Source organism: Nannobrachium achirus (genome assembly GCF_963921795.1).
Source record: "Nannobrachium achirus genome assembly, chromosome: 7".
NCBI classification, from domain to species: domain Eukaryota; kingdom Metazoa; phylum Chordata; class Actinopteri; order Myctophiformes; family Myctophidae; genus Nannobrachium; species Nannobrachium achirus.
The window spans coordinates 37,404,871-37,418,748 of NC_137816.1; the positions used below are offsets into that span (position 1 = coordinate 37,404,871).

Genomic DNA, 13,878 nt, shown 5'->3' on the forward strand with positions numbered 1-13,878 from the left:
AGATGAGGAGGAAAACCCGTTAACGTGGAGTCCAAAAGAACGGTTCTCAGCCTGTTCTTGTCTGCACTCTGCATGACTTCATTTTTGGAAATGAATCGCTATTAGGCTCAAGGCTGACTTTGTCACTTCTCTACAGAATAGCCTACTCGCTGGAACATGCAATTAGCCTATTTGTAGCGTTTTTTTTATCACTCTCATTCAAAACAGAATCAAACAAATGCAAATAGGACTATACGTCGTATAAAATGTGAATGACCAAATATGGGCACGTTGACCGGGTCTATAGGCTTATGTTACGCAGGCATTTTACGCGATCATACAACCAGACTGCATCGATTCTTCTTTTAGAGAATACACCGATTGGAATAGGCTGCTACTAAATGCTTAATAAAAGTTGCTGCTGAAGATCTCTTCAACATGTTAGTGTGTTATGAAAGGCAAGCAATCGGCGTTTTACCTCCAAGCTGCGTCTCACATCCATGGCCATTTTCAGGATTTGATTAATTCCCTGCGATGTACAATCCCGATGGCATACTATAAATTGAAAAACTTTGGCAAGTTTTGCCGGATACCTGCCTTTGTCAATAAACTGCGAGTCATGTCTTTCCAACAAAAAAAAACTGCCTCCTTCCTTGAGCTTGCTGGAGAGCCGAGGGCAGGACTTGTTGCCATGGAAATGGGTTGTTTGCCCCCCACTCTAGGCTGCAGAGGATTTGGCCCCATGCACCCCCCCCCCCCCCCCCCTCCCAGCAGGCATTCAGGCTCCCTTGTTTATTGTCAGTCTGGTCCAATGTCTCTGAGACACAATTATGCATATTCAGGAGTTGAATGCTTAGGATGATGCCATGCCATGTTGCCAGCCTAACAATATATTCACACATACTCTCTGAATACATTCCTAAATATGATTTTAAAGTTATTTTGACAGGGACCATGATTGTTATTATAGACTGTGTAAGTAACAGATGTATTTGAATTAAAGGTGGCCAGAAAAAACTACAGTCAATGTAATATTAGTTTAGGTTAACTCAGGAAAAAGGAAAAAAATAAAATAAAAAAAATAAAATAAAAAATATATATAGGCCTAGTTGTTTTTAACATGATGGCTCTGTTGCATCGCTGTACCACAAATACATCCTTGTAGCTCTTGTAAACCACCATGTATTTCAATATGTACTTTCTTACAGCCAGATAGTATATCAAGTTATTTTGACTATTCTGTGCCAGTCAACAAACAGTCATTTCACATTTAAAAAAAAGATATTCAGCAGCTAAATACTTCGTAGAGCCAACACATCCTCTATGGACTTTTCAGTACAAAGATTGCGAACCAGTGCCTCTTTTCTTTACACAGTGAAAGCCTTATCTATTTGTAACCATTTGTATGGATTTTACCATGTAGCAAAAAGGATTCAACAATCTAATCTTTCATCAGCTCCAGGATACATGTAATCAAAAACAAACAGTTGACGCCCCAGTACACTCACTCATGTGTTATCTGCCTAATGATTGATCAGTCAAATCAGTGGTGTAAAAAGTACTCACATCTTTTACTTCAGTAAAAGTATCAATACTGCAATGTAGAAAATACTTACAAGTAAAAGTATGGAATTCAAAATGTACTTGAGTAAAAGTACAAAAGTAATGGCAAAATGTACTTAAAGTACCGAAAGTAGAAAGTACTCATTATGCAGAATGTCCCATTTCACACATTCAAAATGTATACAAATCTTTTGAAGATAGCAGATCTACAAGCTCACAATGCGTATAAGACAACAACACAAAAACACACACACACACACACACACACACACACACACACACACACACACACACACACACACACACACACACACACACACACACACGCCATCTAAACAACATACTGTACATGCATTACATCTACACAACACAACACACACGTACATAACATGTACACAGAAAGTATTCCCTCCTCATAGCTCACATACTTCACACACATTGTGTCCTGGTTAATTCGGTCTCTTGGGACCTCGTATCATTCTACAGACTTGGGAACAGGGGAAGTCACAAAATAGAGACATCCGTCATCACAGCCCAGAACATCAAGTCAGGAGGATGTCTCTAGCATTGCCACTGTGTACTTTCTATTTCAAAGTCTTATAAGGAATCTCCTTCCGTATAAGATATTTCTCACAGAACCTACACAGTAAAAAAAAAAGTAATTCATTTTACTCTGAGTTACAAATGTATACATTAATACTAAGCATTTAACTGTGAGAAACAACGGCACACTTTATTTAGCTGTTCTACCTAAACTTAACTTGATACTCATGGAATTCACTCTCCTACAGCAATGCCATCTGGATTTCTCATAAAAGGCAATTCCCCCTTATATGACATCAGACAGGAAAACAAAGAGCAAGCCAACATAAGCATTATTATATATTTATATATATATATATATATATATATATATATATATATATCTACCTAGCACTGATAACATATAACACACCTACATCCAACATCTAGAATTAGTCTCTTAGTTTTGCGTTGACCTCAGAGCTTTAGATGCTATAAATCACCATAAAAATCACCTGTGGATGTCTTCACCTGTTCCTCTCATTCACCTGCTGAAGCCATTCTCACACAACTAGAAGAACATGCGATTTCCTTAGCACACACACTGGACACAGTAAAATTACTATGACATGTGTACCGTATTGTATGTTTGTTAAAGGTATCCATTGACCATGTTCTGTAAAGCTATAAAGTCCTAAGAAACCTGAGAGGATCCTCCCACAGTGCTACAGTATATTGCTGTCGTTGTAGCATTATATTACAAAATACATTCCTGTGAGCTCTTTTTCTTTGCCATCTGGATATTTAAAATAGCCAGAGGTCAACGAGTTGACGGAGCTATGGAAATAAGAATGGCCTGTACTGAAGAATGAAAGCCTTTCAGTGTAGAAACAGCAAAGGGTTGAGTTCACTCTCTAGTTATCTGCAGAATTCTATTGTGACTAATGTGTTCAGTTCAATATACAGCCTATCATATTTCAAAAGCAATCCCGAAGCAACATTTTAAACTCCAGTATTAAGTTGTCTCACGTTGACAGGCCTCATCAACACTCCTCCCTCTGGGCCTATACAGTAAGCCAATATACCAAGAGAGAAGATGCAACTTGCCCAATGCAAACTTCCTAACTCTCCTTGAAAGAACATTGTGAGTAATATGATGCAGATCTTTGTGTGTAAGGTTAAGGTGTCCCAAATGTGACCACTAGTAGGATATCCCAAATATGACCACTATGAAGAGTATATGAACAGTAGGCTATCTTAAAGTACATTATGTTAAATGTATTCCTGATAAAAGGTAGCTATTATGATGCCATTGGGAGAGCAAAAACAAGGCCTCCTCTGTGAGTGTTTGGCTATACATAATTCTAATAAGTGCCATAGCCCCAGGCATCATTAAGGACTCTTTTTGCTGTGCTTTTCATATGGACTCCATTTGCAGTCTATGACCCATGGAGAAAACTGCTACCAAAGCAAGGCTTGGGACCTTTAAAAGTTGTGCTGCTGCTGCTGTGTCCATGTGGACCTATAAGCATATCCTAAGACCGTGGGTGGAATACCTATATGACTTCTACATCTACCTTATTACTTTGTGTTGAGAATGTTTGGTAGATAGTGAAAATATACGGCTTTCTACCATAGACAGTTGGCCTCAATCAAATTAATTAGTTCAATAAAGGTCTTGATCACCTCATTCTCATGTGCCTAAAAAGCATATCCATATTTTCCAAACATCTTAAAGTAACAATCGCAAGACAATCGTGTGAGACATGTATACCGCATAATCAATATTGTGATATCGTTTTTCAATATTAGTTTTGGAAACATTCAGCATAATATTATCTAACACCCCATAATAATAATATTAATAATCTGACTAAAGAATACATAGTAGTAGCCTAGTAAGTGATATTCACATTTCAGTTGGCAGTGTTTGAAACATGGGAACAGTCTTAAATGATAACTGAAGATTCATGCCTAAAGTTATAATTTAACCAAACATCCTGTAAGGCCTGATTTAGCTATCCTTGTCGTATGGAGTCACAGCGATCTACAAGCTCACAACTGCATTACAACTTTCAAGCATTTTAACATTTCAATAGAAGGTCTTGCCCAGTGCAAGGACACATAGTTTGCATTCCATGAGGCTAACTGGCATTTTAACTTTTCACCACATAGCAGCCATAACATAAGTCCAACTATTGTGTGACAGACCTTGAGGACCACTGTGGCATAATGCATCTTACTAAAGTGTCAGCAAACATCTCAAACTTAAACCAAGTGGAGAGGATAAATATGGACCCCCGCTTTGCTCATAAAAGATAATGCAGTTGTTCTCAAACATTTTCATGTCAAGGACCCCCAAATTGATATTGCATGTAAAATTTAAGAATTACTCTATTGGTCTGATGGAGTCTGAAACGTGCACGTTTTACTCTATCTGATATTCCAAAATGCCATAAGGCATGTCTCTGCCTCAATGTGTCTTTCTTTTAAATTGTAAAACGTTCTTTTCTGAAGGTGCAATAAAATAATACATAGGCCTACTATACTGACAAATCATCAGTGTTATTTTAACTATGTGTAAATGTAAGGTCATATTTTGTTCTGCTCATAGTTAGTCAGTGGTGTAAAGTACATTTAAGAACGTAAATGTGAGCTTGTAGATCTGCTATTTTCAAACATTTTGTAGGCCTACTTTTACTTTTGATACTTTAAGTAGGCCTACATTTTGATACCAACACTTTCGTGCCAAGTACATTTTGAATTCCAGACTTTTACTTGTAACGGAGTATTTCTACATTGCAGTATTTATACTTTTATTAAGTAGGACATTTGATTTGAGTACCTTTTCCACCACTGGTTAAAGTAACACTGATTGATTGTACATTGTGTGGTTGCGTCGATCGGTAAGATCTAAATGGCTGAAGCGCCCCCATAAGTCCATGACTTTGAACTACATCTGTAGCAGCAAGCCATTTTTTTTACTAACTACGCTTTCTGTAGGGTAAAACCGAATCAATGCAACAATTTGTCTGCGTCGATCTAATACAATTAGAGTCCTATTTCATACATTTATAACTTTTAATATAATGATCTTATAACTATGTTTTTATCTTTTCTTTTATCACTTCATAACATAGCCTACATACAAAATAGTTTCTTTTTAAATTAGGATCCTATTTCTCTGTTATTGTCCGATTATTTGTTGAATTAAAGCCTACCTGGTTTCCTGATTTCTAGGGGGGTTCTTCAACAATCCATTCTTGGACAGACAGACGTCCTGCAGCTTTCAGCCTCAGAACCCTGAAATCTGCTTTTTCTGCACCGAAAGTAATCTCTTCTGTATAATGGCATGCAATGGGAAAAAAAAGAAAAGAAAAGAAAAGGGGACAGCACAGGAAACGATGACGACGTTCTGTGTAAAAAAAAAGATTTTTAAAGTGGATTAATCGTCACTTTCACGATTCTCACACATTTCAGGCAGCACATGATGGCCACTTAATAGGATATTAATTATTTTTAATCGATGGAAAGTTTGGCAACAGCACCAAGGTTAAGTTTTCTTGCATTCCGCATGTTTTACATGAGACAAAGAAAGGGCTGGATTAATTAAATGAAGAACACCATACATAATATGTAGATTACTTTAATGTTATGTAGGCCTATAGGCTATTCAATATTGGCGAGTTTGGCTGGCTACTAGAAAACTTTTCTAGTATTTTCCAGTATATTTTTGTGTGCAAAGTTGCGCATCACTCGAACTTTAGCAACATTTCTTAGCAAATTTTCATCAACCTTCTTTTCTTAATCTGTGCAAACTGTAAAGTAATAGTCTACTTCAAAGTAGGCTACCCTATAATGGGGAATGAAGGGATAGCCACGCAAAACCCAAAATGCAAAATAGGCTTAGGCTCTGTCACAAATAGGACACATTTAATCCTAGTGTTTTACAACTTTGCCATCATGTAGCCTACTAGGGAGGCCAACTCAACTGTATATTTGAATGATTTGACCCATTAAATCCATTGTTGTTTTAGTCTATTGTTCTGTATACTGCTGGGAGGTAAAGTCATGCTGCCCTCTGGTGGTTGCTTGCGAGCAATAAACTAACTTGCCAAAATTCCCTTCCTTTGTTGGACGTCATTTGTGGCTTTCTACAAATAATTGTATTATAATTAACTTTGCCATGCAGGTATAGTGCATAATTTTATCTTTGAAGCCAAAGGAACTGACAGCCCCCTAAATGAATGTTCATTTTATGATTTGAGTTCTTCCTGGACAAGACAGACTGTAGGATAATGCCGAGTCAGAACAAATTTAAAAAGAAAGGTGCGAAACCTGATAACTAGGCATGTATTCTAATCCCTGCTGAACATGAACCTTAACAAATATTCCAGTAAATCTTTTTGTGTTGCCTCACCTTATGATGCTCGCCTCATGATTTTCACTCATCTCGGTCATATAGCTTGTAGGCCTACACTTGAATTCTGGTTTGTGGAGATGTTAAATGTGTATGTTGACTGCACTTTCCTAGACAATAAAAGATCAGTTTGTGAGCAGCATTGCAATGAACAAATTAAAATATTGGTGATTGGTATGTTCAATCTCGTATGAAAGACCTCCACATACTACAGTATGCATTTGAAGACAAAAAATAAATAAATGGAAGAATCATAAACACAAATGTATTTAAAATGTAAAGGTATCACACATGTACAAAGTATTAAGAACACTTTCGTCTCCAGTGGTGGTAATCCACACCAAACCAACCCTTCACACTACGTAACTTAATCAAAATAATAAACACCTCAGAATAAGTCTCATCAGTAATATCAACATAGTCCAACTAATGAGTCAATATACGTTTGTCAGAACCTTCAAAATGGAGCACTTCATATCAGTGAGTTTAGACCCAACAGAAAAATATTAGATAAATTAAACGTATCTAGGTAGTTGCATCAGTACACTAATTCCAATAAGAAACTTTTAGTAAAGAGAAAACAATACACCTACTTTTAGTTGTACAATTACAGCATTTTCTGCTGTTATTAAATGCAGGGTTTCAGATGTCAAATATATTTCCAGTTTTGACACCAGCAATTCAACATGAAACACACAATTTCAGAATGAATGGATACATCTTTGAAACTGAAAGGAAATGTATATACAAATGATTGTTATAAAACATGCATTTTAAGGAGGCTGAAACAATTTGGTTTCAATACATTTTGATAAACATAGCATGTCCAAGTTATTTGTAAGTGGCTGGAAATCACCACCAGCCAAATGCTCCGAAGTTATGACAGCAGCCAGTGAGAGTTAATTCCAGCAGCCACTTCGACAGAAATATTTATGTGGCAGGTAAAATAGTAATTATAGTGAAGAAAGTCTCAATGGTTTGTGGAAGATGTGTGTTCCTCTCGACCATCAATCAGGTTCTACATCATTCCAGTTTATAGTGTTAAATGCAGGTTGAGGTTTATTGGCTAAAGTGTAATGTTTGTTAACTCATTGTTTTGTGTAGTCTCTCGAGCCTGTTGGCTCACGCAATTTTAAAATGCTTCTGGTTAAACAGAGCTGAAAATGACACGAGTAAGCAGATGCTTCCCCACTTATGTTTCAGTCGCACAAATTTGTCCTAATGTAAATCAAATTAGTTAAAGACGCTTATTACTTGCTACTTAGCAGAAAAGCAAATTTAAAAATATATTTTACGTATCTCCGTGAATGAAAATGACAAACAGATGGCAGCTCCCGTTGTCGGCATTCAGGAGGCAGTTACTGACTATGCAGCATTCAGAGATACCGGTCAGCATGGTAAACTTTGTAATTTATGTATTGCTGCCTAGTGCACTAAAACACCTCCATTTTCATGGGAAAGACTGGCAGTTACTAGACGGTGGGTATACATTTCAATGTACCTGTGCAAATTAGCGAGGACAATGCCGTTAAGATTGTGAGAAAGACAAATCATAAGACCTGACAAAGGATTTCATTGCTACAAAACTCGAGATCTCTTTACCAGGGGCACCTCTGAAACATGTAATAAATCATACTTTAGGAAATACAGGACAGAGACTGTATGTAGAAAACATAGGAGAAAAGATGTGAGAGAAAATCAGGGCTGTCACAGTGTTTTTGCTCGACCTCAGGGCTCTTCTTTCCAGCAGAGTAGCTTAACTGAGCACAACATGACGATCAAATACAGACTTCCTCTGCTCCTGGACCTGCCTCCTCCAGCGCTGCTGGGCATGTTCTACTTTGTTCAACATATTAGGTCGAGAGTGTGAACGCGACAGCACGTTGTGAGCATTGGCAAAAGGCTGCTGGTCCTGAAAGCGAAGAATGACAAAAGGATGTTAGATGTCAGGATTGGAAGAGAAGAATAGGTCTGCCATACGACCATCATTACAACAAATGTCATTAAGATGGATTTAAATAGAATAATAAGAGAACAGGTAAAGACATACCCCGACATCATCATCGTTTTGTATAAGCTGGGAATGTCCAAACAGACGCCGCTTCAGCATGGGCTCCAGGAGGGTCAAGTAGACCATATAGAGAAGCAGCAGGCCCAAAATGGACAGGTACATTATAATGGTAACCTAAACATAATGGACAGTTAAAACATGAGTGTGTAGTAGCAATAGCTTAATCCTACATTTGAATAGTTTATTAGCCAAGTGTGTAAGCATTCAAAAGTATGTATTATACATAACTTGTTAATCCATTAAGACCTGAAAAATACCTTTTTAAAAAAGAAAGTCTTCGAAATCTTAATGGTTTTCTGAAAGACTTATTTTTCTTTATCTGTGGTGCTCAACATTTTTAATGTCAAGGCAGGGCTTGACATCAACCTTTTGAGGCATTTGTCCTTTGGACAAGTACATTTCCCATTCACTTGTCCAGGCACAAAAGTCACTTTCTTAGGCAGCATTCACACAGGCACGTTTTATTGCGATTAAAACGAATCCTGTAACGTATTGTCGGAAAATACACAACGTTTGGGCATGTGTGAAGACGCATCTGTATTCTTTTTCGAATCAAAGAAACGAATGCAAGTCCACAAAAAAACAGTGGTTTCGATTCGCTACAGCAAACGCTTCTGTTGGCGTGAATCCATCCGTCTCAAATACAGGCAATGAAACACTGTGGTAGAGCCATGTGCGGGTTCAATCCATATAGTTATATATAAAAGGTTAAATCCCCCTCCAGACCTTCCGCTCTCATTAGATTTCTGACCATTAGCCTAAGGTCCATGCTGGCCGCCCACTCCCCTCATTGATTTAATAGCAAGTTTAAGCTAGATGATTTTCAGGACGGCAACGCCAGGCGGACTACGGCTGCCATGACGTAATCGCCGTAGCGATCAAAATGGTTAAGCAAAGCCTCGGCGGCGACGGGTTCCCACCCCTTTCACTGAACGCTTTGGTTCCCATGGCGACGCGTTCACGCAGCAGGCGGAGTAGGCGCTACGTGGGAAGGGACCTTCTGCCTTAGTAGAGACGGCTGGGGCGTGGCAGGTTTATCTATCGAGCGCGGATCATTTCCAGTTGCCGTTGTCATCTGCCGTTGCCGTAGCGTTGCTTAAGGTCGCTAATTTCTGATCACCGCTCCCTCGATCGCGCATAGTGTATTATTTGTGAGGAGTTGCTCACAGTCAGATAAAAGGAAAGTGCCACTGGAGTCACTATTGTATATCATATATAGGCTATAGGCCTAATATAATATAGGCTGATGTGTGGGTCTCTCGCCCTTGATCGCACGCGTGCGCTCTCTCTCTCGTTCTGTGCCAAATCATGTACAAATGGAGACGCTTTACGCACGGAGCGCAGAGATAGGGAGCCAGGGAGGGCAAGACGAGAGCGAGAGAGAGAGAGTGAGAGGGGGGGGGGGGGGGGAGAGAGAGAGACGTTGACGTTCTCCTCTTTGTAGATAAAGTATTTGCTGTCTGGTTAATTGCTGATAGATTTTGCGAGTCCCTCCTGCCACCGCTGGTTTTATTTTTTGATCGCCCGTTTCCGACCGCAGATTAATAGGCTAACGCCTGTGCCGCAATTTTGCGGGGGTCCTGCGGTTTCATTGTGAGTTGAACTTGAAGAATTAATAAACACAGGGCGATGGAGGAGGCATTATTATGCAGCTTGGATACATACATGTCCCGTGGACAGACGTGGACTCAGCGATTCCTTGTTTCGGATGACAAAGTGCAGTGTGAGCGCAAACGTATCAATTAAATATGCAAGAATGTGGCAACTTCACCCCTCCCATTCGCACGACTAAACCGAATTATATTATGAGAATGTGGCCTTAAATGCATGCATAGGAGTCAGACATTGAAATAGAATAAATAACAAAAGGACTGCTAACGACACCCCCATAGTCTGCATACAGCACGAAGCTGCTAGGAGCGTCGCAGAAACAGTGAAATAGAGATGCGACGTTCGCGAACGAATCTTTTGAACGGCTCTTTGAAGTGAACGAAGGGATCTGGTTCGCAGAGTAGGGAGCCGTTCATTTGGCTCGCGGCGCGGCGATGCACGGTGCGGTGATGTGCAGCTATCTAGGAAGCAAATTAAGACACTACAATTTGATCATAGCGTAGTCAATTATTAAGCCATCCTTCCAACTTACTTTGATGGTCCCTGAGCTCCTCTCTTCATATTTACACTCACACCGTAAACAGTACGCCTCCACATCTTTCCCATCAACTGGCATGGGTTCAACAACATGAAGGCAATTGCTGGAAAATTGAACAAAACAGTAGTGTATTAGTTAAGAACCTGGTGAACTAACTAGCCACAAGCAACTTATGCTATAATGCTATCTGGCATCTAAGTTGCAATTAGCCTTGTATAGTCAGACTATATCACTGCGTGGATATGAGTCTAGTACTTCTAATATGGTATACTTCTATAAGTTTTTTTTTTGGCTCACAATTGGTAAGACCAGACCAATACTGGGCCCTGATTGGTCATCCAACTCTTCGGGGTGAGGCCAGACCCAAATCCGCCAAGGGCAAAAACGAAGTTGCAATACCAACCGTTGACAGCCCATTCATGGAAACATAAAAGTCCTATCTGATTGTATTAAACAATGTTAAACACGCCAAGATTGCAGCTGTATGTAAAGCTTGGTGGGCACGTCCTGATAAGGCAAACGCCGATAAGGCAAACTAATGTACTAAACCTCCTTTTGTTATGGTGAAATGTGAGCTCACCTGCATCGCGTTTCATGATCCCATTCAAGCGTTTATCGTGCCCTTGCCCAGGCCGTATAACGATTGCATTCACCACGGCTTCGTAACTCCGGCCGCGCGGCCCCGGCCCGCTCTTCGCAGGCACTGGCGCCGACAATAACTGTGACATAACCATTGTATTGCTCAAAATTCTTTATTTATTTCACCATAACAAAAGGAGGCTACTCTGTTGCATTTTTCCATAACGGTGTTTGCCTTATCGGCGTTTGCCTTAGCGGGATTTCCCCAAGCTGGGCATCTTTGTATCTGTCAAGTCTTTGTTTCATAAAAATCCACTGTAGGCACAAGGCATATGAACTACTTTCTGTTAATTAATTCCTTGCAGGCAATTATTTTCAATGTATTTATTTTCAATATCTCAACTCCTGCATTATGTGCAATTTTGAAATGGGTGTACCAACTTTGAGTGATTGCCAAAGAGTGCTTCCAAACTTGAACCCTTGAAAAATAATAACCTGCAAAGAATGTATCCATCTATCAACTAAGATTCAATAACTTTATTGCCATGTCAAGATGGTTGATAGAAATTTGTCTTGGTTCACTCTCAGACATAAAACAAGGACAGGTCAGCAGTAGCCTGGCTAGCCAGCCTCATACTGTGTATTCAGCCCCAGAAAGTAAAACAAAATAAGTGTTCAAATTTTACCTATCATTTTATAATGGACGATTCGCTTTAAGATTTACTTCTCGGGCAAGTGGGTATGACCTTTGGGCAAGTAGCTAGAACATGACCCGTACTTGCCCGCGATGGACAAGTGACCTTAGTGTCACTGTCAACACCTGTGTGTGTGTGTGTGTGTGTGTGTGTGTGTGTGTGTATCTTGTCTATGGTGTATTTTTATGAAACAAAGACTGGACAGGTACAAAGAGGATAATCCAAGCTTTTCATACAGCTGAAATCTTGGTGAGTTTAACAAAGTTTAAAAGAACCAGATAGTACTTTTCGGCTGTCAAGGGTTGGTTGGTATATTGCAACTCAGATGACAGATAGCATTATAGCATCTAAGTTGCTTGCGACCAGTGGTGAACGATTGACACCCAGGAAGAATGTTGTTAATGTTTATTTGGGCAGTGTACCAGTCTTTAAGAGAAACATTTTGCTTGTAGATTTGCCCTACAACGTCTTTGTAGGGTGGGCAGATGCATTTACACCGAATGTCTTCAGAATTCTAGAAGAAATCAACAACAAAACATGTCAGCTGCTGACCTGGCAGCGCGTCAGAAAATCACATGATTCATAAAAGCATTACCACACAGTTAGTTACTTATTCTTGTGTATTAGGTTCTCAATGTTAACATTTATGTGGTGTAATTAGTTCACCGTCAATCAAGTAAATCAATGTCATTTTGAACTGGCTATGACTGTAGGGAGGGAATTCACAGCGAAAACAAGATAAGTCTCGTCATAATAAAGCTAACGCTAATGAAGCTAGCCGGAGCCTTACCTTCGCACCAGTCTGCGTTAGCAGTGAAAAGCCAACCAGGATGAAAAGCTCGAAAACGAATAAGACTTTCATTTTGTACAATGTGTCACTGGCTGTTGTACGTTGAGTTTCCAATTAACATGCAGTCAGAAGAGACAGTCAGCCCAAAAACAACGCCAGGCGTATTTTATGCAATGCTAAACTAAGCCAAGCGAGCTAATTTCATAAACAAGTTGAACTTCCGGACAGCTGACTTGGCGTTTCCGGAGGAGGAGCGGCAAGTTTACATCATCACCCATACTACTATGACAGGGGTCTTCAACGTTTTCAGGCCGTTAGTTGAGAGAGAGATGCAGCAGGGACCCCCACAACCTGTACATAGTTTCCATATAGTTTCATTGTTTGACAGCACAATCATCAGTGTATTTTGGATTCATGTCAATTTGTGTTTTCAGATATTTAACCACTTGAACTGTCAACTTCACCCTTCACTCTGTACTTATTCTGCTCTTTTTCCTCTCTACACCAAAGCTCTTTACCAAAAATAGTCGATCTATTTTGAGCTTGTAGATCTGCTATTTTTGGCTAAAGTTCTCATATGGATGCTAGGGTTCGAGTGGTTAATATAAAAAAAGGAGAGAAAAAAAGTTTCTGTCACTCAAAGATTTGGAGGACCCCCTGTAGTAATTCTGGGGACCCCCTGTTGAAGACCCCTGCCATAATCACCCACAGTGGTCCAGGACCACCTATACATGTGCGATACTCGGGACTCGGGACCCCACTTTGACAACCACTGGTATACATTATGTGCTTTGCATATTAAATAAGCAAAAGAAGGAAATTAAGAAAATATAAGTTATTAAGAGAAAATTACAGTGCAGAAGAGACAGGCTACACGAAGAGACAATGCTTATAGAAAAAATAAACAAAAATGAAACATTAACTATAAATCTTGTGTATAAAAGTGCATTCTCTTTATTTACCTACTGAATGAAAGCAAAAGTAGCTCTTAATATTGATTTCTGCCCAATTTCTACCTCTGGGTGTGATGTAAAAAAGTCTTCATGATATCAATAGTTGCTCAAAATATGTCTAGATTCATGTAATTATACCTGTATGTCTGATGTTATA

General features: G+C 39.3%; 2 protein-coding genes across 3 annotated transcripts in view; both read right to left on the minus strand.

Annotated features, from left to right (window-relative positions):
* The window catches only part of dennd2b (DENN domain containing 2B), an 80,789-nt gene extending 75,384 nt beyond the window's left edge, over positions 1-5,405 (minus strand). Inside the window, exon 1 of one of the 2 annotated variants that reach the window (XM_080730638.1) lies at positions 5,286-5,405. The gene's annotated coding sequence lies outside the window, so the exon portion shown is untranslated. Of the gene's footprint in view, positions 1-457; positions 628-5,285 lie in introns of those variants that run through there. The other variant, XM_080730637.1, reaches the window with a different exon arrangement.
* Positions 5,406-6,776: 1,371 nt separating this feature from the next.
* Positions 6,777-12,984, minus strand: tmem9b (TMEM9 domain family, member B). The gene is made up of 5 exons (XM_080730651.1): positions 12,769-12,984; positions 12,401-12,492; positions 10,699-10,807; positions 8,535-8,669; positions 6,777-8,396 (listed from the first exon to the last, which is right to left on the minus strand). Exons 1-5 carry the CDS (start codon positions 12,838-12,840, stop codon positions 8,241-8,243), a joined length of 564 nt encoding a protein of 187 aa, XP_080586777.1. The 5' UTR covers positions 12,841-12,984; the 3' UTR covers positions 6,777-8,240.
* Positions 12,985-13,878: the final 894 nt, after the last annotated feature.